The following is a 12,314-nucleotide window of genomic DNA, read 5'->3' as shown; positions in this document are numbered from 1 at the left end:
CAACAATTGCCCCTTGGCGTGACACAAAGCACGTCCCTCGTCTTTAATTTCTCGTCATTAAGTTATATTTTCTCTTTCCTCCAAGGCCTATATGTATAGGCCATTGTTTCAAGAAACAGTTAGGTAGTCATTATTCAGGAATTGAGTTTGTTTCTAACTCTTCTTGGAAGACTGCCCAGCCTCCCTTACCCCCTTCTCCAACCCTACCACCGTTGCCTCCGTCGCCGTCGCCGCCATCTCGCGTCGCCGGTCATCTTCCTCTCCATCTCTCTCTTCTCCTTCTCTCTTACTTTCTTCTCTCTCTTCCCTCTCTCTCCACTGCCCAGGGTTGTCAAGGCTGCCCGCCCTTGGCCGCCCAGGGCTGCCGCTTAGGACTGCCCAAAGACCACCCTCGCCCACCAGGCGCCACCAGGCCGCCAGGCGCCCCTAGGTCGCCCCATGGTCGCCCCATGGCCGCCTGCCGCCCAAAGGCCGCCCAGGTCGCCTGCCAGGGCTGCCCAGGTCGCCCCAGGCTGCCCAAGCCGCCCAGGTCGCCCCAGGCCGCCCAGGCCGCCAGCTGCCGCCCAGCAAGGCCACGGCCGCCCCCAAGCTGCCCCAGGCCGCCTGCTCAAGGCCGCCCAAAGGCCGCCCGCCTAGGGCCGCCCAGGCCGCCCCCAGGCCGCCCCAGGCTGCCTGCCCAGGGCCGCCCAAAGGTTGCCCCTGGCTGCCGCCTAGGGCCACCCAAAGGCCGCCCAGGCCACCTAGCCAGGGCTGCCCCAAGCTGCCTGCCCAGGGCCGCCCAAAGGCCGCCCTAGCTGGCTGCCCAGGCCGCCCCAACCAGGGCTGCCCAAGGCCGCCCCCAGGTTGCTCCAGGACGACCCATCCCCAGCCTGCCCGTGCGCGCCCGTCTTGCCCGTGTTCGCACTCGTCGGTCTCGTTCTCTACCAGGGTCGTACAATGCCTGGAACACCCAGATTCTGTCGTCCAATGGGCCACTCAACACCCGGATTCGCCCAGTCTTGTAACGGTCAGAATTTCCCGCAACCTCTTCACGCACTACGGTGCCGAGGTACGCCTGAACCCTTTGGTGTCGAAGTGTTCTCCGTCCAGTATTCCACGAGAAGTCTCCACCGCCGTCATATTTGATTTGATTTGGATTCTCCTACAATTCTCTTCGAGAGTTTCTTTCGTGACGTGAATTCGGGTATTGATTTTGGTGCCTTGGCATCATCGCGGTGGGTGAAGACAGTACTCCCCCCCTCGACGAGGATCGGAGCTGCACCACCAGTATTTCATCGATTTTAAACTCTAAATTCGACCATGTGGATTTCTGTGGTCTGTTTTATCCCTCCATACATACCCGTCTAGCACCCTTTACCCGTCGTTGTCGTATCCACCCCCTTAGTCGCCCTTCTCATTAGCTGTCCTGCATCAGAAAATTTGCACCAATTGTGCGAATTTTTGCACGCACCAGAGGGCATGTGCGATGTGCGGTGCGGTTTCATGCATAAATCCGCACCGCACATCGCACAAATTTGCACAGTTCATTGTTGTCGGGCCAGGGTGGCACCAGCAAAGGCGGCGAACATGCCGCCAGTGGCCACTTCGGCTACCACCGCCGCCAGATTTTGTTAATGGCGCAGGGGGTGGAGGAAGCGGAGCCGGCCGGCGTGGGGGGCGTGGGCGGTGGGGGGGGGGAGGGGCTCTTCATCGCCGTTGGGGGGGGTGGGGGGGGCGCGGGCATCGGCTGTGGGCAGGGAGGCGAGGCCGATGACGACGGGGGGGGTGGAGAGAGCCAATGGTCATCAGCGAGAGAGGGTGCGGGGCGGTCGGTGGGATCGGGGTTTTGGGGCGCGCGGGGAGGAGGGGAGGTGCACGGGCTGCCGTGGGGGAGGGGGGGCGCGGGCAGGGGTGGGGCGCTCGTTGGTGGGGGGGCGGCGAGGAGGGGCAGGCAACCGGGGGAGGAGGGCGGGGGGTGGAGGGGGGGGTTGGGCGCTGCGGGCAAAGAAGGGGAAGAGAGGGGGTGACGGGGCTTCAGATGGCGGGGAGGGTGGGCGATCGTTAGCGAGAGAGGGCGGTGGGCGGCGGGGGCAGGGAGGGGGCGTAGGCAGAGAGCGGGGTGGGGGGGCACAATGGCCGAGGGAAGAGGGCGGGGGTTGGAGGGGGGGGGGCGCCGTGGGCGGAGGAGGACTGGAGAGAGGGGGCAACGGCCGGCGGGGAGAGGGGGGGGCCGCCGGCAAGGAGGGGGCGCATGGGGGGGGGGGGGTTGGGGGAGCACCTTAAAAAAAAATCGCACAGTCACACATAACCGCACCGTACATACTTGTGTGTGGTGTGCGGTGCGGTGTGCGGATATTGTGTGTGGTGCGATGCTCGAAATTCACACCACACAACACAAACGTACTAAAATAATTCGCTCGCACATTTGGACCTTCCCTACTCAGAATGGTTGTTCTCCGCTAATAGATCAATTGTCACCTATGAGAGATCACATTTGGAGGGGACGAGTATTGAGGCACTAGTCTGTGTAAAGTGTTAGTGTCGAGGAGAAAAAACTAAATGGTACAATATTTGCCTTGATGGTGACATAGATGTTGACCCAGATACATCAGGAAAAATTCTAGCTTATATTTTGTTATGTTATACATATGGATGGTAAATTGACATGGCTTTTTATTTCAAATGTCGTGGTAACTTCAGAGCAGTAGGACTCATGTGACGATGCATTACATGGAATTTACGATGAAGTCCATGCAGCGTTGTCAAGACGAATCTAACCTTTTTCCCAAACACGGAGAAACACTTTATTTTCAGAACTCTTTTCTTACTACAAGTACATTGTCTATAACTTGTTTGACATATGATACTTTTTACTTTATATTTGAGTACTATAACCAATATTACCTTAACCATATAGACCACGACAGGTGCCATGTCGTCAAGCGATGAACCAACAACAAAACATCGACACCTACCACATTATAATATGCGTCTTCTTATTCAACGCGTGGTGAAGAAACCACAAGACTCAACTGTGCACGTCTTGAACTTTGACTCTGAAGATGATGGCGATAGTAATGGAAGGTCTAGCAAAGATAACACTTTCAATGCCCCTCAATTCTCACCGGAGCAAATTGAGTTGATTGATGCTAGTACGATACGAATCCTTGCAAGCCTTCACTTCATTCCAACTGAGCCCATACCAGAGCCGCACATCCTAGTGAGCTGCGATTCATTTTCTGAGCTATGGACAGACCACACCTATTGGACCCGCTACAACTTCATCCCAGCAGTGACTAACTTTGTTGAGTTTCAGGTCGTCCATAGCATCCATAAAAGGCAACAACCATCACCGAAAAGCGACAGCGGAGGAAACAAATGGCTTGAGAATGAGAACCTAAGAGGTTTATTATGTTTAGTTGTTTAAGGACCACCTTCCTTTTATAATGTATGTTTGGTTTGACTTCCCAACTTTATATCAACGTGGAACATGGGTTAGCATACATACTTCAACATTTACTATGATTTTTCCTATACAGCTTCATATAATAAATATTATTAACACAAGTGAACCTTGTGCGTAATCTGTTATCCGCTCCAATATTGTATTCGTTATCCTCTTAATGATATAGACATCCGATATCATTATCACACTAACAATGTCTGGAACCGTTATCCATTCAGTAAGGCATAACAATATCCGTTATTGATATCCGATATCGATGTCGTTCACGTTCGACATTTTTTAGCGTACGGATAACACGTTATCCGATCACGGATGACGCATACGAATATCGTTAGCTACTCCCTAATACCAAGTAAAATTTGAACAAAATCCTTATGAATATCAACATCCGATACCCGTATTGGGATCTTATATCTGAAGAGTAGCACCTTAGGACTCACTAACCTCTATACTCTTTACAGGACATTAATGTACCGGGCCTAGTGAATCGGGCCTTGCTTGAACAACCAACTCGGCCTGGGCCGACCCGGCCCGGACTGAGCCGGCCCGGCCCGGCAACATTAAGCGTCCTTATATTTATTACAATGCTTAGAAAATAGATCTGGAAAACGCGGAACTCTTTCTCTCTCTATCTCTTGCTCTCTCTCTCTCTCTTCTCTCATCTATTTGTTCTACCAGCTCTGACTTAGGGTGGGGGAGCTGAACGGGGGAGAAGTTTGGTGAGAAGAATTTCACGGTCGATCTTTGTATTAAGCAGATCCGGTCGCGATGCTGCCGGCGGCTGGATCTCTCGCTCGAATCGCTTCTTTCATCTTCTTCCTCGTCGCCGTCTGCGCATCGGAGTATGATCACAAGGTGAAGGCTGTTCGATACGCCGATTTCTTGCTCAATCTGTTTTTTTATGTTTTATTTTCTGTTTATTTTTTGTTTTTGGAGAGTTTCGAGGTTTTGCTGACTGCATTGCGAAGCGTAGATCTGTGCAAGTCTTTTTTCAGATCTGCGCTTTCTTTATGATGGCTGGTGGCTAGTTTTCTGGATGTTAGTTTGTGCTGATATTTGTTGATGCGGCAGATTAGTTTTTTTTGTGACGTTTATTTGGATCAGATATGGCTGCACCTCATTTTTTTCCCTCGAGTTTTATATTTTTCCTCATAAATAATTCAGATTTAGGTTTGAGCAAACTTGTTTTTGGGTTACTAGCGTGTGCCCGTAATTGTAGGGAGGTTCATCGCTAGCATTTTTGAGACTTATCCTGTTATCTGCAGACTCCATACTCGATTTTCGTCGTTTTTCTTCACGTCAGAGTTGAGGTTTATTTATAAGATTTTTCTCAATATACTTGCACTTTTTTCATGGTCTAGCGGCAGAAATGTCTTCAGAGTGAGACCTAGCTTTCAAATATACCTGAATCCCTTCAATCTTATGGGGAAATCTCAAATCTTCTTGTGCTGCCTTCTATTTATGATTTAATGTTAATGTGCGGATGTTATTTAGTCCAGACGCTAATAATATATTTGGGCTATTAAAATTATTCACGACACGAATAATTTCACACTAAGTTGATCAATTATGGGAATTTTTCACTCTATCCCCTTCTTGTTTTTATCTTGGCTGTGATGCTCCGAGCCAACTTTCCTTTTTTTCTATTTTTCTTGAAAATTTTCAATTATAATGCCTAGATATGCTTGACACGCTCTCTTTTTTCATTTCGTCACTCATACCTTCTCTTTTTTCTTGAATAACTTTCATACGTTGATGCCTTCATCTGTCCTTCAACTGTCTATTTCTTTTGCTGTTCTGAGTTTTCCCCCGTATTTTTGCTATCTTTTCATTTCTCTATTTTATTGCAGTACCAAGACGATGAACGTGTTACTCTGTGGGTAAACAAGGTTGGTCCCTACGACAATCCTCAGGAGACATATAACTATTACAGTCTTCCGTTCTGCCGGCCTGGGGAGAATCCTACCCACAAATGGGGTGGACTTGGCGAGGTTCTCGGGGGCAACGAACTAATTGACAGTGAAATTATTATAAAATTTAGGAGTATGACTCGCGCCTTTCATCTATTACTTGCATGACACCCACAAGAGGTGTTCAAAGAACTCATTTCTCATAAGGATTTATTTTGGGTATCTGCCTGACAGAGGATGTTGAGAAGGCTTCAATTTGTCAACTTAAACTTGATGAAGATAAGGTGCAGCAGTTTAACGAAGCAATTGATGATTCGTATTGGTTGGAGCTCTTCATGGGTATGCAGTCACCTGATGATTAATCGATATTCTACTTTGAAATTTGTTGTTGTATGATCTGTTAACTCCTTTATACTCTCTTTTTTTGCATATATTGGGGAAGCAGATGACTTACCGTTGCGTGGTAAATTTCACTAACCATTATCCGCATCCTAATTTGCCTTCTATCAGACATCATTAATGTAACCCTCGTTAAATTCTCAGGCCATGTTGGGGAGTTCCGAACAGATAAAAATGAAGACAGAAAATATTATCTTTTTACACATAAGACGATCCATGTAGAATATAATGGTGATCAGGTTTGTTGTCCTGACATTCATATAGTATTTCATGTCGATCTGAGCTTTTCAATTTGACAAGAGCTTGAAGACCTTTTTTTTTAGATTATTCATGTCAATCTCACTCAAGATGGGCCAAAGCTGCTGGAAGCCGGGAAAACATTGGACATGACTTATTCCATCAAATGGGAGAAAACAGATATACCTTTTGCTCAGCGATTTGACATTTACCTAGACCACCCTTTCTTTGAGCATCAGGTAGAAAATTTGTCGGCATAATTTCAATCAATTTCTTTAGAGAATGATTCTTATGCTGTCATTCTTGTGCCTTGATCATCCCTTTTCTATTAATATTTTTTTCACACGTGTGTTATTTTATTAGTGTCTTTTTTTATCAAATTATATTTAATTTATGAATAGGATCTCTTATGTTTTTTCCTTTACATGGATAGATTCACTGGTTCTCCATCTTCAACTCTTTCATGATGGTCATCTTCCTCACTGGTCTGGTGTCGATGATATTGATGAGGACTCTTAGAAAGGACTATGCCAAGTATGCCCGTGAAGACGATGACCTTGAGGCGTTGGTGATTATTTAAATAACTGCTCTCATATAAAGTTCTAGAATTTTATCTTAGGCTATTTTCTGTGATGTCCTCTGAATATCAATTTTTTACAGGAAAGGGATGTTAACGAGGAATCAGGTTGGAAGCTTGTCCATGGTGACGTCTTCCGGTCTCCTCAGAGTCTGGCCATTCTCTCTGCTCTTGTCGGCACTGGCGCTCAACTGTCTTTGCTTGTCCTTCTCGTGATCTTGTTGGCAATTGTTGGAACATTATATGTCGGGTATGAATATTGTGTTTTAAAAAGAATTTCCTTTAAAAACATTGTTTTAGAAACGCTACATCAATTTTCCATTAGGAGGAACAAATATATTTCCCTTGACACCAATAAGCTTCATTGAAGCTAAATCACACATCCATGGATTTCAATACGATTTGGTTTTCTCAATTGATGCATCTACAGTTTTATCTGAAGAGGGAAATTATTTCTGTTTTTTCTGGTTTATTTCAATACCTTTCTCTTCCTCCCTTTTTCTGTGATTCATCAGAAATTATTTCTTGTTCTCTCTCTATGACGTAGGCGTGGGACGATCATCACAACCTTCATTGTGTGCTACGCTCTCACATCTTTCGTGTCCGGTTATGTCAGTGGTGGACTCTACTCCCGCAGTGGCGGTATTGAACTCTCCCTTTGTCTCTCATCTTCTCTCGTTCACACATCGTTTGAGATCATTTTCTCTCTCTCTCTCTCTATTTCTCTCATTTTCTGAGATCTCTCTCTCTCTCACCCTATTTCACTCATTTTCAGAGACCTCTCTCTCTCTCCCTATTTCTCTCATTTTCTGAGATCTCTCTCTCTCTCTCTTGTCAACTTTCAGGTAAGAACTGGATAAGGGCAATGATTCTTACCGCATCACTGTTCCCATTCACATGCTTCGGTGTGGGGTTCATCCTGAACACGATTGCCATCTTCTATGGTACTCTGGCTGCCATTCCCTTCGGGACGATGGTGGTGGTGCTGGTCATCTGGGCTTTCATCTCCTTTCCGCTGGCCCTCCTCGGCACTGTTGTTGGCCGCAACTGGAATGGTGCTCCGAACAACCCCTGCCGTGTCAAGACCATCCCCCGCCCGATCCCGGAGAAGAAATGGTACCTCACCCCGGCTGTCATCTCCCTTATGGGTGGTCTCCTTCCCTTCGGCAGCATCTTCATCGAGATGTACTTTGTCTTCACGTCCTTCTGGCATTACAAGGTGAGAACGTTCACTTCTTTATCATCCTCCTTTTCTGTCTCTTTTGGGAATGTATTGCCGTGTTTTTTCTCTGTCCCTTATTCATATGACTTGATAATCATGGATGAGGATGATGATGAATTGACATTGTCATGGTCGTGGTCATCAGGTTTCCAAGAGCCATTATTGTCATCCTCGTCATCACTGTAGCCAATCAGTTGATGACTCATCCTCATCATCATAGTCACTGGTTTTCCAGAATCCATCATCTTCACCATCATCCTTCAGTTGGTGACTCCGCGTCATTATCATTGTCATCCGGTTTCTTAAAAAAGTCATTTTCATCTGGTTTCCAATAGCCATCATCATCATTGTGGCCATCATTCATTAGCTGATGGTTCATCATCATCTTCATTGTCATCTTGTTTGCAGTAGCGTCATCGTTGCCTTAATCCATTGGTTTCTAAACCAAGATAAGCATTTAATCATGTCAATGTTATCTGTTTTCCATGGGCCGTCATCATCATTATCACCTCATCCATTCATTGATGATTAATCATCCTCATCATCATTTTTCAGCAGTTTCCAAGAACTGTTTGTCGTCCATCTGTCAAATTTGTCATTGTCATCATCCTCCAATAATGATGAGGATAATAAAATTTAGGATGAGGATGATGAATTTGTCATCATCCACCAACATATTCTAAATTAGAAATTTACGGGGTAATACTTTTTTTGAAATATAAAAGAGGTGAACACCTGATGAATTGGTGAACCCCCATCAGGACCTTACAGTTCCTTCACCATCAATTTTATCATATTCAAATCCTTCCCTCTCTACCTGTTGCCAGCTGGAGCCATGCCACCTTTAATCCATCCTCTTCCTGCATGACTCAATCTGTAGAAGTCGTTCTTCCCCTGAACAACATGTCCTTTTGATGCAACCATTGCTCACAACACCGCCAATGCTTGGCCACCTTCATCGTATCCTCTGGCTCTGTAATTCTGAACTGAGTCCCAGAAAGTTTCTTGAATGTCACCTTTACCATTGATAATATCTGGCTGGCCCAAATCATGCGAGCTAATGAGCACTCAAAGAAGAAGTGACTGCAGTCTTCTTCCCCGTTAGAGCATAGCAAACATTGTGACAATGTATCCAGTTATAGCCTTTTGAGAAAGACTCTTGTGTCTTCTTTGTGCCAGTAGCCAACCAAAGATCCTCACCTTCAGCAAGACTCTTTGTTGCCATTTGAACCTGCATGCCCGGATTAGTGACCTGTCTTCCTCTTGCCCCTCCCAGATTCGCGTGTTGGCCTTCTGGACCAAGAAGGGGCCATTTGTCCATGCCCAACTGTTGAACCGTGTACTGAACTCTATTGGGCACCTTGGAGGACTTCTCTCTCTCTCTTATTTTCCTCTCTCTCTCTCTTAACTATATCCCACGTGTGACCTTCTGTAAGTGGTCACACGTGGGACATTCATTTTAATGCTATGTCACACGTGGGAGCCTTCTTAAGTGGTTCCCACGTGTGAAGTTGTAATGGAGCCTTTAAAGGCCTCCAAAAATCCTAGCCGGCTAAGTTGGTTTTTTTTCCAACTGTCTAAGGCGCCGCCCAGTGGAGGAGCTCTTCCTTCTCCCTCCTTTCTCTCTCTCAGTCCTCTGTATCACCTTTCAACACCAACCATGCTACTCTCTGTCATTAGGTCTTAACTGGATTAGGGATTGTTGCATATCCATGAGTTCAGACACCCACCAGTCAGATAAGGCACCCTGTACGATCAGGTTCCATGCTCCATCCCAACAGTCCTTAACCTGTTGAGCGACCGCATACTTAATTTTCTGTTAATTAGTCACTACATATATGGTCGCATTTGTGTATCCATCACTTGTGTTTTACTGGTGGGTTAAATCTCGATTAATTTAACTTGTTACAGGTGTACTACGTGTTCGGGTTTATGCTGCTGGTGTTCCTGATCCTGGTGATTGTGACTGTCTGTGTGACGATCGTCGGCACATATTTCCTGCTGAATGCGGAGAATTACCACTGGCAGTGGACATCCTTCTTCTCTGCAGCATCAACCGCCCTTTACGTTTATCTCTACTCAGTCTACTACTTCTGCGTTAAGACCAAGATGTCCGGCTTCTTCCAAACCAGCTTCTACTTCGGTTACACCCTCATGTTTTGCCTCGGCCTCGGCATCCTCTGCGGTAAGCTCTTGTTTTTACTGTCTCCCTCTCTCTACACCCTCATGTTATATCTCATGATTACTCTGAATTTCACTTGTTTCACTGACCTCCTTGTCTCTTTTTAGAAATTGTCTTCTCTATATGCTGGTCTACTTTATTTTCATGTGTCTTCCTCTGCCTAAATGTATTCAGCTCTCAGAATTTCACTTTCACCAAAATCTCCCTATTTGGTTTCATTTAAATCTCTGCTGTTAGCTCTCTCTCGCTCTAAACCTTTCATATATCTATAGCTACCTCTCTCTGTCCAATTTATTTGTTTCAACTTATCATTCTGAATTTAACGGCTTTCTATGACTTTCCACCGTTACTCTTTAGAATTATGTTATTCTCAATAACTACTGCTCTTTGCTTTTCTTTTTCATTTGTCTTCCTCTTTCTATTTAATCATTTCTCTTTAAATTTCATTTCTGATGGACTCTACCCATTCGGTTGCTTTTCCATCTCAAAATCTCCTCCAAGACATCGCTTCTCAGTTCATCTACATCTGTCTTCATTTTGACTGCAGTTTTCCGTTTATCTACCTTCCTCTGGGCAGACATCACATATCTGTACATCTACCCCTTTACCACGACTTCAGTTCTTTTCACATCTACCTCTCTTTCAACGTTTACAGACTTCACTTGTCTCTCTCTCTCCCACTCCACCTACAGACTTCACTCTTCTCTCTCTCTTTACATATCTATCTCTCTCTCTCCTGAGGCTTCACTTGTCTGCAATCTGAATATCCATCTCTCTCTCCCGCAGGCTTCACTTGTCTCTCTCTCTCCATCTCCACCTCGTCATCGTCATCCTTCGTCCGTAAATTGCTGACGGATGACGATAACGACTCTTCAGTGCTCGCAAGTCACTTTCTTTTACTCTTTCAGATGACTTCAATTATATCCCTCTCACTCTATTCTGAGATCTTTCTCCTCTATGTTTATCAATATCTGTCTCCACCCTTACCTGGCTTTTTCTCTATCTGCTTGGGCTTTGCTTCTCTCTGTATCTACCTCTTGCCATAGCTTCTCATTCTCTCTCTTGCTCGCTCTCTCTCTTGCTCGCTCCCACTCTCTTTTGCTCTCTCGCTCTCTTGAGGTCTCATTCTCTCGCTCTCTTGTTCTCTCGCTCTCTTGTTCTCTCGCTCTCTTGTTCTCTCGCTCTCTCGCTCTCTCGCTCTCGCTCTCGCTCTCGCTCTCGCTCTCGCTCTCGCTCTCGCTCTCGCTCTCGCTCTCGCTCTCGCTCTCGCTCTCGCTCTCGCTCTCGCTCTCGCTCTCGCTCTCGCTCTCGCTCTCGCTCTCGCTCTCGCTCTCGCTCTCGGCTTCGCTCTGGCTCGCTCGCTCTCGCTCTCGCTCTGCTCTCGCTCCCGCTCTCGCTCCGCCCCGCCCGCCTCGCCCGCCCGCTCGCTCTCGCCCGCCCCGCTCTCGCTCTCGCTCTCGCTCCCGCTCTCGCTCCCGCTCCCGCTCCCGCTCCCGCTCGAGAGCGAGAGCGAGAGACTGTGTTCATTTTTGTTTAAAATTTAATTTTTGTCATCTGTCTTCTTCACATTTTCCCTTTTCTTCTTTCTCTCTCTCCTCTCACATCATCTATTTATCTATCTACTCGCTTGTCTCTCAGGTGCGGTGGGATATCTTGGTTCTACCATGTTCGTGAGGAGGATCTACAGGAACATCAAGTGCGATTAGAGAAGCCAAAGTGATGGAATGGACGGCCGTGATTCGTCGTCTTCAGGAAAAAAATCCAACATTCGATGCCCATATCTTTTTTCTGACCTTTTTGAAGTCCCCTCTCTCTCTATTCTCCTCTTGCTGGAGAGCTTCTCTCTCTCTCTCTCTAGAACTGTTATTCTGTAATCCTTTGTATTAGCTATCTTGCTATAGGCTTCTTCTGTGGCTGTAAAATTACTGTTTGGCCCAAGTGGTGAATAGCCACGTGTCCACCTCTCATTGGTACACACGGCTACGATATGGAATTTCCTCAGCTTACCGTTATCATTCCCTTTCTTTCCAGTAGGGTTCAAGGATTCAATCTGATCAATTGAATTTTAAATGCATAATCTGCAATTGAAAAATTCTGATTGATCTGATTGACCCGTCCATAATCTGTGATTAGGGAACATTATGATCTGACCAAAGTTTGGCCAGACTGGACTGAACTTATGCCCGGCAATGCCGAACTCATTGATGGATAGTCCACGGGGCTTGTCATTGAGGTGGGGTATCGGGTTGGACCATCATCGCGGCTTGATGAGCTCGCCTTCCCCTTTATCCTGCTTGCCCCTGTCAGGTTGGAAGATCTTGATAGCGGTATATAGCTCCATT

General features: G+C 46.5%; 1 protein-coding gene across 1 annotated transcript; it reads left to right on the top strand.

Moving 5' to 3' along the window:
- The first annotated feature begins 4,049 nt into the window (after positions 1 to 4,049).
- Positions 4,050 to 11,987, top strand: TMN1 (transmembrane nine 1). The gene is made up of 12 exons (XM_078577853.1): positions 4,050 to 4,300; positions 5,296 to 5,488; positions 5,590 to 5,694; positions 5,801 to 5,818; positions 5,899 to 5,993; positions 6,078 to 6,230; positions 6,425 to 6,559; positions 6,652 to 6,818; positions 7,116 to 7,210; positions 7,414 to 7,787; positions 9,702 to 9,975; positions 11,611 to 11,987. The coding sequence occupies exons 1-12, from the start codon at positions 4,214 to 4,216 to the stop codon at positions 11,676 to 11,678; spliced, it is 1,764 nt and encodes a 587-aa protein (XP_078433979.1). The 5' UTR covers positions 4,050 to 4,213; the 3' UTR covers positions 11,679 to 11,987.
- The last annotated feature ends 327 nt before the right edge of the window (positions 11,988 to 12,314 follow it).

Source organism: Wolffia australiana, chromosome 7 (genome assembly GCF_029677425.1).
Source record: "Wolffia australiana isolate 7733 chromosome 7, ASM2967742v1".
Lineage (NCBI taxonomy): Eukaryota > Viridiplantae > Streptophyta > Magnoliopsida > Alismatales > Araceae > Wolffia > Wolffia australiana.
This window is presented reverse-complemented; position numbering and strand designations above follow the sequence as displayed.

Bases quoted from the DNA above. Each gene is read 5' to 3' on its own strand.
- TMN1 (XM_078577853.1), top strand. From the start codon at position 4,214: ATGCTGCCGGCGGCTGGATCTCTCGCTCGAATCGCTTCTTTCATCTTC. The intron at 5,994-6,077 runs GTTTGTTGTCCT...CTTTTTTTTTAG, and splicing joins TAGAATATAATGGTGATCAG to ATTATTCATGTCAATCTCAC. The intron at 6,231-6,424 runs GTAGAAAATTTG...TTACATGGATAG, and splicing joins ACCCTTTCTTTGAGCATCAG to ATTCACTGGTTCTCCATCTT.